The 18,328-nt window shown below is 47.4% G+C and overlaps 2 protein-coding genes across 3 annotated transcripts; one reads left to right on the top strand and one right to left on the bottom strand.

The window, feature by feature from the left end:
* Positions 1–574: 574 nt before the first annotated feature.
* ALKBH2 (alkB homolog 2, alpha-ketoglutarate-dependent dioxygenase) lies at positions 575–6,947 on the bottom strand. Its single transcript, XM_015413249.1, has 4 exons — positions 6,698–6,947; positions 5,748–6,048; positions 1,158–1,356; positions 575–969 (listed from the first exon to the last, which is right to left on the bottom strand). Exons 2-4 carry the CDS (start codon positions 6,028–6,030, stop codon positions 669–671), a joined length of 783 nt encoding a protein of 260 aa, XP_015268735.1. The 5' UTR covers positions 6,031–6,048; positions 6,698–6,947; the 3' UTR covers positions 575–668.
* Positions 6,948–7,109: 162 nt separating this feature from the next.
* UNG (uracil DNA glycosylase) lies at positions 7,110–17,935 on the top strand. 2 transcript variants are annotated; one of them, XM_015413245.1, is made up of 7 exons: positions 7,110–7,336; positions 7,849–8,055; positions 11,606–11,701; positions 15,329–15,426; positions 15,642–15,730; positions 16,135–16,313; positions 17,612–17,935. In XM_015413245.1, the coding sequence occupies exons 1-7, from the start codon at positions 7,247–7,249 to the stop codon at positions 17,750–17,752; spliced, it is 900 nt and encodes a 299-aa protein (XP_015268731.1). In that variant the 5' UTR covers positions 7,110–7,246; the 3' UTR covers positions 17,753–17,935. The 2 variants fall into 2 exon arrangements, with proteins under 2 accessions (XP_015268731.1, XP_015268730.1); XM_015413244.1 differs by lacking the exon at positions 7,110–7,336 and having other exon boundaries at positions 7,708–8,055.
* Positions 17,936–18,328: the final 393 nt, after the last annotated feature.

Genomic DNA, 18,328 nt, shown 5'->3' with positions numbered 1-18,328 from the left:
AATACGCTGCACTGAAGGTTCTTAAACCCACTTTCAGGTCTCTTGAAAGTGAAGGGAAGGAAGGCTGTCTTTAGCCTTAGATTTCCCCTAGACTACACTGATCATACTTGGGAGGTCCGAATAAGGCTAAGGCTATGGTAGAAAGATGCCCGATACTGGCTCCAGAACAGAAGGAAGAAATAGGATTTGCCCGACAGCAGTGACAAATCTGGATGCCAGTGCGTGGAATAAGGGCTTCCAGCTGCAATGACAGACTACTGGAGCAGGCTTAGATGACTGTGTCAGTTCTTCTGGGTGGAAGGCTACTTTAGAACAGCCGAGGAACACAGCCCCAGCGTCTTCTGTTCTCAGTTCAGAAGGGAGACACACCCAGAACAAGGTACGGTCCTGCTCCCTTTTCTGCAGCTGCACCATCGAGAGGAGAGGAAGCCAGCCAGACCCCTGAAGGCACATGAGCCAAACATGTAACATGTACTGAGTAGTGGTAACTCAAATGCTCAGCTGAGCTCACAATTTCCCTTCGCTTCCTGGTTCAAAAACACTGAAGTAGGGTTACCCTTCAGGCATTAAGAAGGTGGCTGTTGGCGACTTCAGAACAGAAGCCCCTGTTTCAAGAGGGACAAGGAATGGGCATGTGCAAATCGGACAGGTGTGCGCGTCTCGCGGCGCTAGGCAGCCATTACGTTCCGAAAGGTTAGGTTGATTCTCGGAGCCAAGACCTTCTTGCGGCTGGGCAAACTGTGGTACCAGTAGCGGTTGGTCGGGAAGTTCATCATCAGCAAGCTGCCGTGTTCCAGCTGCAACCTGACGGGCTCGATGCGGCACAAGGCCCTTCTGCCCCGGGAAGCCCCGTGCCGGAAGACAAAGTCCCTGCGGGCCCCGAAGGAGACGGAAGCGATGGGGCTGCGAGGGGCCAGTTCCCTCTCGTCGTCCCGGTGCTCCCCCATGTGATCGTGTCCGTCTTTGTATCTGTGAAGGCAGGAGAGGCCCACTCAAGCTCTTGTCTCTCTTAGTCTCCGCCCCAGTTGAAGTCCCCCAACAACCACCAAGGGCAGGTCCCATGTTCGGATACACGCAGAGGCGTCAGCACACGCAACCCACCCTACATGGCGGGCAGAGACGCAAGCCCTTCATGTCATCCCAGCCTTGACAGTTACCTGTTAATAAGAACAAAGTTGAAGGTGTGGCTTGTGGCCAGCTGGACCTGGTCCCTGATGCGCTCCAGAACTGGGATCCAGGGCTTGGGAGAGAAGGTGACACCTGAGTAGGTGTAGGTCAACCCAGAGTCACCGTAGGTCACCTGCCTCCTTGGAATGTTGTGCCACTTGCCAAAGACCTGCAGTTTGGTCAACTCCCCTGTTTGGAAAAGACACATGAAAAAGCTCAAGGAGGGTTTCCGCAACTGGATATAAGCAAGAATTGGCATTTGTCAAAAGACTGAAAGGCCCATACTACATACAATGCATCAGGGCACTGGTTTTGAAACCACAGCGCTCCAAGGAATTTGTGTGTGTGTATGCATGGAGGACAGGAGATTGGATTTATACCCCAGTCTTCACTACCCAAAGGAGTCTCGGCGGCTTACAATCCCTTTCCCTTCCTCTTCCCACAACAGACACCCTGGGAGGTAGGTGGGGCAGAGAGAGCTCTCCCGAGAAGTGCCCTTGAGAGAACAGCTCTGAGAGAACTTGTGACTGACCCAAGGTCACACCTGCCGCTGCATGTGGAGACGTGGGGAATCAAACCTGGTTCTCCCAGATTAGAGTCCACGCTCTTAACCACTACACCGAACCGGCTCTGACTGCGTGTGTGTTGGGGGGGGGATGTCTTCCTCAATATTAGTAAATGGTAGTCAAGCTTTCCCCTAAGAAAGACAGCCATGGCTACCAATCAGCAATTCACAGCAGCTGTAGAGTGTTGCGTATCCTAAAACACATTCTTGGCTCACATGGGACATTGGTGACGCCAAAGAAATCTAGCCTGCGCCAGTCTGTGTCAACACAGCGTGCTCCCCAGAATGCTCTGTCATGTGCATGGGTTCCTCAATGGATGAATCAATTCAGAAGGGATTCCCACTGGACAGTAAGTCTGAAATTAATTTTGAGCTATAGTTACCTGCCATCAACTTTTTGGGAGAGAGATTTGGCCTTTTATTTCATGAAGTACTGCTTTCTCCCTCTCCATATTGGCATCTTGGTTAACTGCACAGACTAATCTGGGAGAACCGGGTTTGATTCCCCACTCCTCCGCTTGCAGCTGCTGGGTGGCCTTGGGCAAGCCATAGTTCTGTCAGAGCTGTTCTTGAAAAAGAGCCGTTTCTGTCAGAGCTCTCTCAGCCCCACCTGCCTCACGGGGTCTCTGTTGTGGGGAGGGGAAGGGAAAGGAGTTTGTGAGCCGCTCTGAGACTCCTTCAGGTAGTGAAGGGCCATGGGGTATAGATCCATTCTCTTCTTCTTCCATTCTGTGAGATCCTTCCCCTCCTCCCCATCAATTTTAAACCCAATCTTTCCCTTCATCCCTGAAGTTGTTACTGGCATTGTGTTAATTGTCAACAAGGTAGTACACACAAATGTTTTTTTAAAGAAAGTAATTTTTTAAAGGATGTAGCAGCACTGAAAACTAGTGACTTAGCCACTACACTTGCTATGAACATAAGAACATAAGAGATGCCAATGTTGGATAAGGCCAAAGGCCCATCCAGTCCAACACTCTGTATCACACAGTGGCCAGAAATACCAGGCGCCATCAGGAGGTCCACCAGTGGGGCCAGGACATGAGAAGCCATCCCACTGTTGACCCCCCCAAGCACCAAGATGTACAGAGCATCACTTGCCCCAGAGTCCCTATCTATACCTTGTGGCTAATAGCCACTGATGGACCTCTGCTCCATATGCTTATCTAATTCTCTCTTGAAGCCTTCCATGCTTGTAGCCGCCACCACTTCCTGTGGCAGTGAATTCCAAGTGTTAATCACCCTTTGGGTGAAGAAGTACTTCCTTTTATCCGTTCTAACCCGACCGCTCAGCAATTTAAGGACATAAGAACATAAGAGATGCCAATGTTGGATCAGGCCAAAGGCCCATCCAGTCCAACACTCTGTATCACCCAGTGGCCAGATATACCAGTGCCATCAGGAGGTCCACCAGTGGGGCCAGGACATTAGAAGCCCTCCCACTGTTGACCCCCCCCCCCAAGCACCAAGAAGACAGAGCATCACTTGCCCCAGAGCCCCTATCTATACCTTGTGGCTAATAGCCACTGATGGACCTCTGCTCTATATGCTTATCTAATTCCCTTTTGAAGCCGTCCATGCTTGTAGCTGCCACCACTTCCTGTGGCAGTGAATTCCAAGTGTTAATCACTCTTTGGGTGAAGAAGTACTTCCTTTTATCCGTTCTAACCCGACCGCTCAGCAATTTCATGGAGTGCCCACGGGTTCTTGTATTGTGAGAAAGGGAGAAAAGTACCTCTTTCTCTACCTGCTCTTTCCCATGCATAATCTTATAAACCTCAATCATGTCACCCCTCAGTCGTCGTTTCTCCAAGCTAAAGAGCCCTAAGCGCCTTAACCGTTCCTCATAGGGAAAGTGTTCCAACCCTTTTATCATTCGAGTTGCTCTTTTCTGCACTTTTTCCAAAGCTATAATATCCTTTTTAAGGTGTGGTGACCAGAATTGCACACAGTATTCCAGATGAGGTCGCACCATTGATTTATATAGCGGCATTATGATATTGGCTGATCTGTTTACAATACCCTTCCTAATAATCCCCAGCATAGCATTGGCCTTCTTTATTGCAGTCACACACTGTCTCGACATTTTCAGTGAGTTATCTACTACAACTCCAAGATCTCTCTCTTGATCTGTCTCTGCCAGTTCAGACCCCATCAACGTGTATTTATAGTTAGGATTTTTGGCTCCAATGTGCATCACCTTGCACTTGGCCACATTGAACCCCATTTGCCATGTTGACGCCCACTCGCCCAACTTTGACAGATCCCTTTGGAGTGCCTCACAATCCTCACTGGTTTTCACCACCCTGAACAACTTCGTATCATCCGCAAATTTAGCCACTTCACTGCTTACTCCCAACTCCAAATCATTAATGAACAAGTTAAAAAGCAGTGGACCAAGTACTGATCCCTGTGGTACCCCACTGCTTACACCCCTCCACTGGGAGAACTGCCCATTTATACTCACTCTCTGTTTTCTATTAATTAGCCAGTTTTTGATCCATAAAAGGACTTGTCCTTTTATCCCATGATTTTTGAGCTTGCTTAGGAGCCTTTGATGAGGAACTTTATCAAAAGCTTTCTGGAAGTCAAGGTAAACAATATCTATTGGATCCCCCTTGTCCACATGTTTGTTCACCCCCTCAAAGAACATTAACAGGTTAGTGAGACAAGATCTTCCCTTACAGAACCCATGTTGAGTCTGCCTCAATAGGTTTTGTTCATCTATGTGCCTACTAATTCTTTCCTTAATAATGGTTTCCACCAATTTACCCGGTATCGACGTCAGACTGACTGGCCTGTAATTTCCCGGATCTCCTCTGGAACCCTTTTTAAAGATGGGAGTGACATTAGCTACCTTCCAGTCCTCAGGAATGGAGGCTGATTTTAAGGAGAGATTACATATTTTTGTCAGGAGATCCACAAGTTCACAATTGAGTTCTTTCAGAACTCTTGGATGTATGCCATCTGGGCCTGGTGATTTATCAGTTTTTAAGTTGTTTATCAGTTTTAGGACCTCCTCTCTCGTCACCTCAATCTGACTCAGGTCTTTCAACACCCCTCCCGAACTCAGCGGCTCTGGAGTGGGCAAGCACCTCTCATCTTCCACAGTGAAGACGGAGGCAAAAAATGCATTTAGCTTCTCAGCCATTTCCCTATCATCCTTCAGTACTCCTTTTACCCCTTGGTCATCCAAGGGCCCCACTGCCTCCCTGGCTGGTTTCCTGTTTCTAATGTATTTGAAGAAAGTTTTATTGTTGGTCTTTACATTTTTTGCTATATGCTCCTCATATTTCCTTTTTGCCTGCCTGACTACAGACTTGCATTTTATTTGCCATAGCCTGTGTTCCGTTTTATCAGCCTCACTGTGACTAGCTTTCCACCGCTTAAAGGAATCCTTTTTACCTTTTACAGCTTCCATTACTTTGTTTGTTAACCATGTAGGCTTTTTCTTATACCTGTTTGTGCCTTTCCTAACCTGCGGAATATATTTTTTTTGAGCTTCTAGAATCGTAGTTTCAAATAGTTTCCAAGCTTCCCCAATGGTTTTGACCCTTTCTACTTTTCCCTTCAGTTTCCTCCCCACATGTCCCCTCATATCAGAAAAATTACCCCTTTTAAAGTTAAAAGTGGTTGTGTGAGTCTTTTTGGCCAATTCCCTATTTGTACAAATGTTGAACTCAACAACATTATGATCACTGTTCCAAAGCGGTGCAATCACTTTTACATCTCTCACCAGGTCTTGAGTGTTACTTAGGATCAAATCACGGATCGCCTCTCCCCTGGTAAGTTCCGTAACCATCTGCTCCATAGCACAGTCATTTAGAGTGTCTAGAAACTCAATCTCTTTCTCTCGACTAGAACACATATTGACCCAATCAATGTGGCTGCTACCTTATCAATAAAAAACAGTAGATTTTTAATGCAGCCTTTCAGGTGGCTAATTGCTGCTCATGGATTCAGAGGGTGAGTTCTGGGCCACCAGCTAAAGATTAGACTCCAGGCATTCATTTACCTTTAAAATATTCTACATCCTTTTCCAATTCTTGGAAGAGCCCGTCAGCCTTGGCTTTGCCAAACAGGATTGTGTAGCTGCAGTTCAACCCCTCAGCCCGAATTTCTCTCCAAGGGTTGGCATGCATCCGGCGGGGTTCATCCAGGATGGCCACCGGAAGCGTGGGCCTTTTCTCCTCCGTTTCATTCTTTTTGTTGGTACAGTCTGCATCCTCTTCCTCCGGCTGATGCTTTCTCTTCTCTGGTGTGAGCTTAAGAGCTCCTCGGACTAGGAATTTATCCATTTGCCAGTTGCAACACACCTGAATTTGGGGGAAGGAGTGAAGAATAAGCCTGCATTTAACAGAACTACATAAAGTGTTAAATGGGATGTTGCTGGGTGTGGAAATAGCTAAGTGCTATATTCCACTGTATATTCAGTCACCCAATTAAGTGGATTTCTGGAAGGCTTAGAAAAAAAGACAGGAATCCCTTCTTCATACGGTACACAAGACACTTATGAGAATTGCCAAAACAGGTTAAAATGGCCATCAAAAGGATCAAACAAAGCTACACTCAGAGGGGACAGGTATGGGGGGGGGTATCTGTTAAAAAACAAGGAAGGAGAAAGCCTGTATGCTTCTTCAGGTGGGATAAAAAGGGAGATAGGTGGGAGCTAAATGGAGCTTCCATGTGCAAGAGCAGTATGCGTAGGAGAACCAGCAGGTGAAAGCCAGCAACAGGGCGGCCAGAGCCACTGTGCTGTTTTTGTAAACAGGGTGGGGTGGGGGACCTGGCCGGCTAACTTAGGAAACAAACACTGAACAGCAGCAGAAGGGGATGGAGAGACACCATATAGCAAAGTGCAAAGGGAAACTGAACTGATGGTGAGATTGTGGCACACCGGCCATGCATGGGATAGAGCAGGTAGAGAAAGAGGAGGGATCGGTGCATGAACCCCCGCCCACTTACTCGCAAGGAAGCCCCCGTCCCGCCGGGCAGGTCGGCCCAGCCACCGCAGCTCAGACTCCCCGGGCGGGAATCTGCCCAGAGCAGAAGGGGGCACCTCCTCTCTCCTCCGTTCACACGTCACTGCGCCTGAACACGCGAGTCAGGGGGAGCTGTGTGCGTCTGAACGCCTCTGCCCGCATCTTCTCAGCTTCTGGGCCGTCAAAGCAGGAATCAGCGGTGCCCAAAGGCCAAGACAAGCCGCGCACCAGACTGGCACACAACGCGCATGCGTCAGACACACGTGTCTTCCCCGGTTAGTCTTGTTTTCCTCGCGGGGCCACGCATGCGTAGACCGAACCCCTCAGGTACAGGCCGCCCTCTTCTCGTACGCATGCGCACGCCTTTTGGCGCCAATTTTGGGTCTCTGAGAGGACAAAAACGGGTCCCGCTGTGAGGGGGGGAAAAAGCGGTGGCAGCGGATCCTCCTCCTGTTCCTCGTCCTCCGCGCCCAACCGGACCGGGCTCCTCCAGAGCTGCAGCGCCGCACCCCTGCCTATCAACGGAGCCACCATGATCGGGCAGAAGACGCTGCTCTCCTTTTTCGCGGCGGAGCCCGGCAAGAAGCGGAGCCGCTCTCCGGAGCCAGGCGAGACCGCCGAGGTAAGGGGAAGCGGGAGGAGCGCTTCTTTAAGGCCAGAAGGGGAGAACCGAGAAGTTTTTAATTCATTGCTTGAGTTCGCGCGCGTTGGAAAAAGGCGCCAGCCAGAGGCGGCGACCAATCGGAAGCGCCCTTCGTTGCGCTACAACCAATAGAAAGTGGTGTGGGAGGTGGGACTAAGGTGTGAACCAATAGAGATCAGGGCTTCCTTAGCAACCGGAGGGGGCGGTAGGCAGGCCGTTCGTCCCGCGGTTAACTAAGATGGCAGTGGGAGGGCGGGGCTTGTCTGGCCGTCCAATAGGGACGCGGGGGTGGGCTGTTGGTCCTGCCGTTTTGCCGCGAAACGCCCGCGTGGGGTTCTTTGACCGGAAGTTGTTGTTGTGACTGTTGTTTGGGTCCCTCCCGGCCCATGGCTGCTTCCGCCGCGAGGAGTCTGGCCTCCCTTCCCCACCTCCCTTCTTCGCCTTCTTCTTTCCTCCTCCCGGTCCACGGCTGCTTCCTCGGTCTTTCCCAGGCCTGCTCCCCCAAGAGGTCAAAGGCGGATGTTTCCTCCCCTCGGTCTCCTCCTCTGAGCCCGGAGCAGCTGGAACGGATCCGGAGAAACAAAGAGGCGGCTTTGCAAAGACTCGCTGCCCGCACAAACAGCTTCGTCCCCGCGGAGATCGGGCGCAGCTGGAGGGTCTCGCTGACGGGGGAGTTCTCCAAGCCCTATTTCTCCCAGGTAAGCGAGAGGCACATCCGTTCGCTGTTAATCCGGAGCTTTCTGCTGCCCTGTTGTTCGGAGAAGCTACAACTGAACCCGGGATCTAACTTCCCACTGAGCCCCACCCCCTTTTGTATGGAGCTGACTTTTTATTTTTTAACAACTTTTATTTTTATCAATGTCATATACAGAAGGGGGGAAAGACAGCATAAGGTAGCAAGAATCAAACTCCAACATAAGAACATAAGAGACGCCAGTGTTGGATCAGGCCAAAGGCCCATCCAGTCCAACACTCTGTGTCACACAGTGGCCAGAAATACCAGGTGCCATCAGGAGGTCCACCAGTGGGGCCAGGACATTAGAAGCCATCCCACTGTTGACCCCCCCCAAGCACCAAGAAGACAGAGCATCACTTGCCCCAGAGTCCCTATCTATACCTTGTGGCTAATAGCCACTGATGGACCTCTGCTCCATATGCTTATCTAATTCCCTTTTGAAGCCGTCCATGCTTGTAGCCGCCACCACTTCCTGTGGCAGTGAATTCCATGTGTTAATCACTCTTTGGGTGAAGAAGTACTTCCTTTTATCTGTTCTAACCCGACCGCTCAGCAATTTCATGGAGTGCCCACGGGTTCTTGTATTGTGAGAAAGGGAGAAAAGTACCTCTTTCTCTACCTGCTCTTTCCCATGCATAATCTTATAAACCTCAATCATGTCACCCCTCAGTCGTCGTTTCTCCAAGCTAAAGTGCCCTAAGCGCCTTAACCTTTCCTCATAGGGAACGTGTTCCAACCCTTTTATCATTCGAGTTGCCCTTTTCTGCACTTTTTTTTAACCAACCACAGAACACTTCAAAACAATGACATAAACATGAATAACAAACCAGCCACACTGTATAAGTAACCTAAGACATTGTTTGCATTTTAAAGTAAAATAAGCTATACACTCAGCATCTAACCGGTAATGTTAACAAAAAATAATCTAAGTGCTTATATAAGTTAGTAACCGGGACAACATTATAGGAAGCTGACTTGTTATGGGTCAGGTAGGAGGTCAGTGGTAGCTGCTGTCCACTTCCTTCACGCTTTGGCAATTGAGAGTCTTAAACCAGATGCCAAAAACTGAATCTGGGGTCTTCTGTCTGCAAAGCAGGGGATCTTCCACAGGTTTCTATTAGCCCCCATAGGATTGTGCTTTCTTGTTTTTTATTTCCCACTCCTGTTTTCCTTTTGTTAACTTTATTTTGTTACTTAATACGTTCCTTCTATGTATTGTAAGGCACTTGGTGTATTTTTATTATTATGCTTTTGTCTTGGTGGACAGATTTATTCAGCCCACTGGATAGAAAAATTGGTCAAAGCCCCTTCCTTGTATATATTTGGAACATGATTTCTCTATTGTTTAAAGTTCAGAGCAGTTAATACCATTTAGTTATTGTTCTCTTTGAACACAGTGCTGTATTTTGATCCTCACAACGTTTATTTAAAGTATTTATATAGCCATTATTTTCTTGGACACTTCAGGACCAAAGGCAGATAAAAACTGTGCATTTACTTATTTATTTACTTTATGCCTTTATCTGAAAATTGAGATGGTTGCAAAATTTAATGATACAATAGGAACAGTATACAATAAATGCAGTAAAAAAGTATTGCAGAAGTTTAAAAATTGCTATAAAAACTGTATAAGGCATAGGAAATGCAGAAGCAGGATTTCAGAAATTAAGGGTGTGTTACAGTAGTCTAGCATTATGGTGTGGATCCACATGGCCAGATCAGTCTGTTGAAGGAAGGGAGTAATCTTCCAGGCGAAGTGAAAATTACATATGCCCCCTGTACTGTTAACTAAGTCAGTGAGGGTCAGCTGAACCCACAAAATGTGGGACGCAGAATGCCTTCCCAGGTCTCTGCCTTCCCCACCTACATCACCTTTGTCTTGTCAGGATTCAGTTTCAGCTTGTTCACTTCTGCACACGAAAGCTCCCATCTTGAATAAATCTTTATTGGTCAAAAAGGAGCCACTGGACCCAAAATTTGTTCTGTTGCTTTGGACCAACCCGGCTGCCCATCTGGATCTTCCTTTAACCGTGTAATTGAAGCAGCATACAAAAACATTAAAACAGATCTATAGTGCATGCAAATCATATTAAAACTCTTTCTGATGCACTGGGAGGATACTGCCTTTTGCCAGGGTTCAGCCTACCCCCAAAGCTGTGCAGAATAATTCTGTCGGTAGCAGTGCTTGAAAGCTAGGATAGCAGGAGGCCCCAAGCTCTTCCAGGAGATTGTTCCACCAATATGAAGCAGCCCAAAGTGTAGCAGAACATACTGTAGACAAGTGAGGTAGTTTGGTGTAGTGGTTAAGTGTGCGGACTCTAATCTGGGAGAATTGGGTTTGATTCCCCACTCCTCCACTTGCACCTGGCTGGATGACCTTGGGCAAGCCATAGTTCTGGCACAGCTGTTCTTGAAAAAGAGCAGTTTCTCTCAGAGCTCTCTCAGCCCCACCTCCCTCACAGGGTGTCTGCTGTAGGGAGGGGAAGGGAAAGGAGTTTGTAAGCCGCTCTGAGACTCCTTCGGGTAGTGAAGGGCGGGGTATAAATCCAATCTCCTCCTCTCCTCCTCCTGAACAAAGACCTTGCTGGTAAAAATAAAGCTGTCACATAGGAATATGCAGGAAAAGGCATCCCTTGAGAGCCAAGACAAGCAACTGTTGGTTCAGCTGTGAATTGGGTTTGGAGTCATTTCCCACCCCCCACAAAAGGAGGAACCCCTGCCAGTGCACGAGGCTTGCATTCTTCCCGTTCCTACAGAATACATGCTCCTTGAGTGGCCACGTTTTTTATTTATTTGTTTATTGTTTTATTTATTTATTTGATTCCCCCCCCCCCGGTGAGGCAGGCTCAGGGTGGCTTACATAAAAAAATAGATAAGGCAACAGTATAAATATCCATATAAAATACACAAAAGTTATTAAAACCATTAACATAATGATGGCGGTATAACTGTGGTAAAGTACATTCAGCGGTACATCCACTATCGACAGGCTCAGGCTGGAAATAGAATTGGCATAGATGATAACACAGCTCCTTACCTAAATGCCTGGCGAAAGAGCTCCATGTTCGTATCCCTGCAGAACTGTCAAAGGTCCCGCAGGGCCGTGATCTCGTCCGGAAGCTCATTCTAGCAAAGTTGGTGCTGCCACAGAAAAGGCCCTGGTCCTGGTCGATATCCCCCTGGTGTTCTTAGGACTTTTTAAAGACTCACCTGATCTGCACCCACGTGGGTGTCACCTCAGAAGCCATTAGTACGTGCGATTTCTCCATTTGTTTTTTACAGAACAGTTGGCTGGATGCTCCCTGTCAAAAACCTGGATATTAGTGAGATTCCTTATTCTTGACACAAGAAGAAAGTTTTATTGTTCAACTTGAAGGCAGCTGCTCGATACCCAAGCTGGCACCTAGCAAAAACCTGGCGTGCTACATGCTTACCTGATTGCCTCCCTTGTTCCTAAGGGGGAATCTAAAACAAAAATATCTAAAAATATCTCCTCCTCTCTCCCTAACCAGCTAATGGCCTTTGTGGCTGAGGAGCGCAAGCGTTACACTGTCTACCCACCCCCAAATCAAGTCTTCACCTGGACCCAGATGTGTGATATCCATGACGTGAGTAATTCTTTATTCCTGAATATATTTTTTTAATTATAATCACACCAACATACAAAACATACAAATTGGGGGATTCATTACATCTTTGTAGTATCTCTTATGTACTTTTTATGGCATGCACTTAAATTATGTTTATACGTATTACATAATATATCTATAAGAAATGCATATAATTGTAGGTGAGTAATTCTGAAAGAATCACCCCCGGGGGCAAGAGCCTTGTCGTGGTCTGAATCTGTACTTCAGCTCCCGCTCGGTGCCTGGATGTCACCAGTAATATCTTCCTTCTGTTCTGTACAGGCTTTCGCTAGATGCACCTCTTGAGGAACCGCGAGGGAGGGTGGTTTAGGAATCCCTCCCAATGCTCAAAATCCCCAAGGTTCACTAAGCTCTCAAGGGCTACATAGTGGGCCGGTCTACCACCATCCCTTTCCCTTTGACTGACTCAGCTGCTGTCCTTTCCCCATGCTTCCTACAGTATGCTGAGCCCTTCTCTTTTTGTGGGGTGGGTAGAGATGTAAAAGTTCCAGAAATGTTTTGGAAAAATTGAAAAAAACGCTACATTAGCATTTCTTTTGTCTTTTCCAGATTGAAAGTCATTCTGTTACTTTAGGAACATAAAATATGACTATGGACATTTTTACTTGGCATGAAAGTATCACAACTAGCCTATTAAAAATATAGTGTATCCAAATAATTATTACAAACAGAATACCCACCCACATGCAAAAACAAAACTGAAACCTTTTAATTTTCTTCTGACAATTGCACCTCCTAAAGGAAGAAATGCATCTTGTTCTTGCATTGGGGAGTTCAGTTTGTAACCTAGGAAATGATTTGGAAAATATTTGAACACCTTGTCTTAAAATATTTTATTCATCATGTTAAAATAAAATGTTCCATAATCAATTTTTTTCCTTTCCTTTTTTCAATTTTTCAGAAAAAACGGGGGGAAATGGTTTTTCCCCTAATTTTTCCATTTTTTTCCCGGGCCTTCACATCTCTAGGGGTGGGGGTGAAGCAGGGTGTGACTGGTTACTTTACAAAATCATCTCTTTCTCCATTCTTGGGCAGCCCCCCAAGTGTGTGAAGGCTATATGTTGTCGAAGGCTTTCACAGCCGGAGTTAATTAGTTGTTGTAGATTTTCCAGGCTGTACGGCTGCGGTCTTGGCATTGTGGGACCTGACAATTCACCAGCAGCTGTGACTGGTATTCTCAGAAGTATAACACAGAAAGGCGGAGTACTCTCTGTGTCAAGGTGAGAAGAAAAATGGTAGGCAGGTAATTTATCTCTACCCAGGAAGGTGGGGCAGGGCTGAGTCCTTCTCTTGTAGGAGTTTCCCTAGGCTGTGGACATGCTAATGGAGGAGCTTTCCTGAGGAGGTTCTTTTGCATATGGATCGGCTGTTGAAATTCTAATCTTATCTGTAGTGCTGTTGTCAGATGTAGAGCATTTTGTGTTTTTCAACCTCTGAGGATGCCAGTCACAGCTGCTGGCGAAATGTCAGGTCCTACAATGCCAAGAGCACGGCCACACAGCCCGGGAAATCTACAACAGCTAATGTGTCCAGGCTCCTGGCTTGTCTCTGGGTGGCCCATTGAGCTGCAGTTCTGATCACAGTGGAGCTCCATCGCTTTACTCTCAAAGGAGTGACAGACAGGTGGCAGCTGGGAGTGGCTTGCTTAAGGCCCTGCAGTGAGCTTTTGACTGAGCTGCACCTTGAGACGGGGACTTCCCAGTGTGCAGCTCATGCTTCTCTCATCTAACCACCTTGCCAAGCAAGCATGCCTGCACACGAAAGCTCACCCAGAATAAAACTTAGTTGGTCTTAAAGATGCCAGTGGACTCAAATTTTCTTCTGCTGCTTCAGCCCAGCATAGCTGCCCACCTGGTTATTTTGCCAGTATAATGTGGGAGGCAACCGTTCTTCCAGCCCCACTCGTTGGAGTCTGAGCCCAGTGGGTCTCAAACTGTTCCAACTGGGCCCTGCTTCTGAACTTACTTGCAAAGTAAGACTGTTACTTTCCTCCTTCCCAGCACAAAAGGCATGAATCAAGTCTTATATTTTATTGTATGTTGCGATGTTCTGCCCGTTGTGCTGAGGCAAACCCAGATGTGCCATTGGGCTTTCCATTTTTTAAAAATAATTTATTTTTATTGGTTTTGACAAATATAAACAATCATCCACATCTTATATTTCCGTACATTTTGAGTCTGTCATTATAACCTAACTTTAATCCGTTTACGTACCCTCGACCATCTTTTTTGATGCACCTCATCATCTTTGCCTTGCATCATAATGTTTATAATGCCATTGGGCTTTTCCAGAGCCCCCTCTCCCAGCTCATGCTGTTCTTTCTCCTCCTTCCTGACCTGGCAAAATACCCATGAGACAGCTGTAACCTACTTTGGAGTCCTCGCCCACCTTCTGAGAATTGCAGCCCTCACTTAGAAAGCAGTAAACGAGATCTGTCTGCATTGCAGAGTACACTGAGAGCAGGACTGACCAAGGATGGTGTAATGATTCCATGTTTTGGTGTGTGTTTAAATGTTTGACTGCAGTAATATGAGAAGAGCGATAGAGGGTGACAAGTGTGATTTGATTTGCTGCTGACTGAGAGTGTGGGAGGAGATGTTCTGAAAGGATTCTGTGTGTGTGTCTATGGCCCCGGACACATGGCAAAGTTGCCGCGGAGAGGCATGGGTGGTGGGCGGATTATCCGGGCGCGATCACACCCTAACATATGAGAAGTGGAGCGCACCGGTGGCACCGACAATGCGCCTTAAAAAACTAGTACCTCCAAGGCACTAGTAAACGTTTGCCACGGGCTGCCTACAGACACCTGTGGTGTGATCGCGCCAGCGCGCAGCATTCCCCTCCAGTCCCTCGTTTACCCGCCGGTGCTGAGGGAAGGACCCGTGGTGTGCTGCTGGCGTGTCTGATCGCGTAATCACGCATCAAACTGCGCCGGGGCAATTAGCCACGCCCCCCCGGCGATATCCGGCCTGTGTGACCGGGGCCTATGAGGAGATTCTGTGATATGAGAGAGACAAGTATGGAAGAGTTTTGAAGAGAGTCTGTGTGACTCAGTTATGAAAGATTCTGTGTGTGAAGCTTGAAAAGAGAACATAGTCTGTCTGACTATGGAATTCTGAGTCTAATTCTGTGTGAATAAGACCAACAGTTTAGTCTGTGTGACTAAGAGAGTTGATTCTGTTCAGTGTGAATAAAACAGAGTACCCTGTGTGGCTATGTATCTGAGTGTATAAACCCGTCAGAGTGGAGTTTGAGAGACTGTAGCACCAAGCTTTGCCAGTTATATTTACAAGTTCCTTTCTTCAGCAGCTGTTCAAAATAACCAGAAACCTATTTTGTTCTTTATTTAAAAAATCAATTTTTGTTTAAACTGGTCCCAGAAATCAGTACAGTACTTCCTCAGGGCCACATAGTCCTCTGAAGTGCCCATACTACCAAAAGAGAGAGAATTGGAATTTTTAATTCCTGGTGGCAGCAGAAAATTACCAAGTTTATATACACAGAGTGTTTAAAGGTAAAACCGTTTCCCCTATAAGCAAGAACCTCACAGGTGGCTGCTAACTTTTTCTGCTTTGGCAACTTCAGGTGAAAGTTGTCATCTTGGGCCAGGACCCGTATCACGGACCCAGTCAAGCGCACGGCCTCTGTTTCAGCGTCCAGAGACCAGTCCCGCCTCCACCCAGGTAAGGTTCGCCTTTGCCTGCATAAAAATTCCAGAGTTGTGTTAGGATCAGACATGCATGCTTCTCATTGGTCTTCCTTTTCAAGGCAACATGTCATCGCTACACACGTTCTTGTGGATACGGCAGGCTATTTGAAACTAAGAAGTTCATTCGGAAATGTGTGGCCCTGGTTCGGAAGGAGCTGTTACAAAGACCTGTTTTATTTTTGCTTGCAGCCTAGAAAATATTTACAAAGAGCTTGCGACTGACATAGAAGACTTCTCTCATCCTGGCCATGGAGACTTGACGGGGTGGGCCAGACAAGGTGATTTGAGTTTCCTTTCTTTCTTGCCATCTGCATTAGCATCTGGTAGGAAGGAGCAGATTTCTTCCTTCCATGCCCTGGCAGAAGCTGAAGAGTCTCCTTGAGCACGTGGGTCCTCATCCCAGCCCTAGTTGCTTTTCTACTGCTGAGAGGTTGCACTCTCCTGCTTCTCCACTGTGGATGGCAGCTGAGAAAAGTCAGACAAAGCTTATTGTTGTGTTTAGCTTAGGACAGATTCACACTTTGTGCAGCAGATGGATTTGTGGTTTGTCCATGTGTGTATTCCCTTTCTGTATGCCTTCCCCATGTGTCTCAGTGAACCAGGACCACGTGCATCTGCTGCGTAAACCATTAGTCGCTGCTTGACTGTGTGCTCACGCCTTCCTGTCTTGTGTGTTCTGCAGGAGTCCTCTTGCTCAATGCCGTCCTCACAGTTCGAGCACACCAGGCCAATTCTCACAAGGAGAAGGGCTGGGAGCAGTTCACGGATGCGGTGGTGTCGTGGCTGAACAAGAACCTGGACGGGCTGGTCTTCATGCTCTGGGGAGCCTATGCTCAGAGGAAGGGCAGCGCTATTGACCGAGTAGGTACATCTGGCCTCTTCCGTCCATATGGAAGTCGGGCCTGCTTGGAGAGTGGAGGAGGCTGGGTCAGCTGGCACGCAGTGAGGAGTCTCTAAACCTCCGCTCTGGCTTCCGGCAATGGCCTCTTCAGTGCATTTATTTGATTGGGGGGGAGGCAGTCAGCCATCCAGCACAGCAGTGAAGCCTCTGTGTTTAGAAACTAGCCACTGCTAGCTACTGGGGATGGAGACTGGATTTCGGAGGGTGGCTGTGTCTCCATGCTACTTTTGATTTTCTCTGGCAGAAGACAGGATACTGATCCAAATAATCTTTTGACCTGACACAGTGTGATAATCATGTTCTGCAATGGTGGAATTCACTGCCACAGGAGGTGGTGGCGGCTACAAGCATGGACGGCTTCAAGGGGTAATTAGATAAACATATGAATCAGAGGTCCATCAGTTGCTTTTAGCCACAAGGTGTAGATAGGAACTTTCAGTCCGGGGCAAGGGATGCTCTGTAATTTTGGTGCTTGGGGGGGGGGGGGCAAGAGTGGGAGGGCTTCTAGTGTCCTGGCCTCACAGCTGGACTTCCCGAGGGCACCTGGTTTTTTTGGCCACCGTGTGAACAGGGTGTTGGACTGGATGGGCCGTTGGCCTGATCCAATGTTGGTTCTCTTATGTTCTTATGTTTAATGCAGACTCCTTCCTTTTTCACACAATAGATCTAACCTGTCTACACTCTAGAAAAACGTTTGGGTCCATTGGGCACCTTTAGGAGCAACAAAGTTTTATTATGGGTATAAGCTATTGTGTGCATGCACTTCAGATACCTCATACGTATATTACGATTTACGAAGTCTGCATGCACACAAAAGCTTTTACCCAGGAATAAACTTTGTTCGTCTTAAAGGTGCCCACTGAATGCAAACTTGGTTCTCTTGCTTCAAACCGACATGGCTACCCACCTGAATCTTTCAACATCCTGTAAGCCAAAATAAGAAGTCCTGCCCCTGCAGCATCCTAGGCAAATGAGATTCGTTTGGGCAACTCCTTCTTTGGTTCTGGTACCGTGTAATAGGGTTCTTGGGATGTTCGTTTTCTTGGACTCATGTTTAGGTTCCTGAACAAATGCCCAAGGTTTAGATTCTGCTGCTCTGTTTTGAAATGTGTTTAGTGTTCGCTGCCTTGGGGGGCCAAGAGTTGCATGGAAAGGTGGCTTAGAAATGTGTTCAGTAAATAATTATACATTCTGGTGGTCTATCAAACACGGGCAGGAATGATGGTGAGGTGAGCTTTCTTTCTCTGCTGTCTTGCAGAAACGTCACCACGTCTTGCAGACGGTCCACCCTTCGCCCCTCTCTGTGCACAGGGGCTTCTTCGGCTGTAAGCATTTCTCAAAAACAAACGAATTACTGGAAAAATCTGGGAAGAAGCCCATTGACTGGAGAGCGCTCTGAACGGCTGGCGTGGTCTTGGGAGGCCGCCGCGATCTGGAACGGACAGTGCCATTGAAGGGAGCCAATCTTAAGAGCTTGGAGGATTCTAGGAATTCCCTCTTTGTGTTTTGAGACAGGGTGACCTAAACAGTCTGCTTCGGTCCTTTTGTTCTGGATTAGTTTCTTGAAATGAGTGCGGCTATTCCAAAGAGGGTTTTTTTTTGAGGCCTGAAGAAATTGGTGTATATAATTCACATTCTTAAATGCATTTGAGGACAACTTGCAGTTGGCTACAAGGAGTAACGTAACTTCTTGTTCTCAGGACATTGCCCAAGAAAACATTCTGTTCTGTGCTATTATAACACACTGTTATTGGGGGTTTTTGCTCCCTGTCTTGTTATCTGTTTTTGAGGCTCATGGAAGCACCTCTTCATTCCTAACGGCAAAGATGCTATTTTTTCCATTTTGGGCCTCTTACAAAAAATGTAACTAGCAAAGCGGTTGCAGCATTCAAGGTGGTTTGTTTCGTTTTCCCAGCAGGCCCCTTTAATAAGTGGTAGGCTGAAAGGTTTGCTGTGAGCCACGATGCCCCACTTA

Source organism: Gekko japonicus, unplaced genomic scaffold (genome assembly GCF_001447785.1).
Source record: "Gekko japonicus isolate JY-2015 unplaced genomic scaffold, Gekko_japonicus_V1.1 scaffold10, whole genome shotgun sequence".
NCBI lineage: Eukaryota > Metazoa > Chordata > Lepidosauria > Squamata > Gekkonidae > Gekko > Gekko japonicus.
Note: the sequence above shows the minus strand (reverse complement) of the source record. Positions and strands in the feature narration are given on the sequence as shown.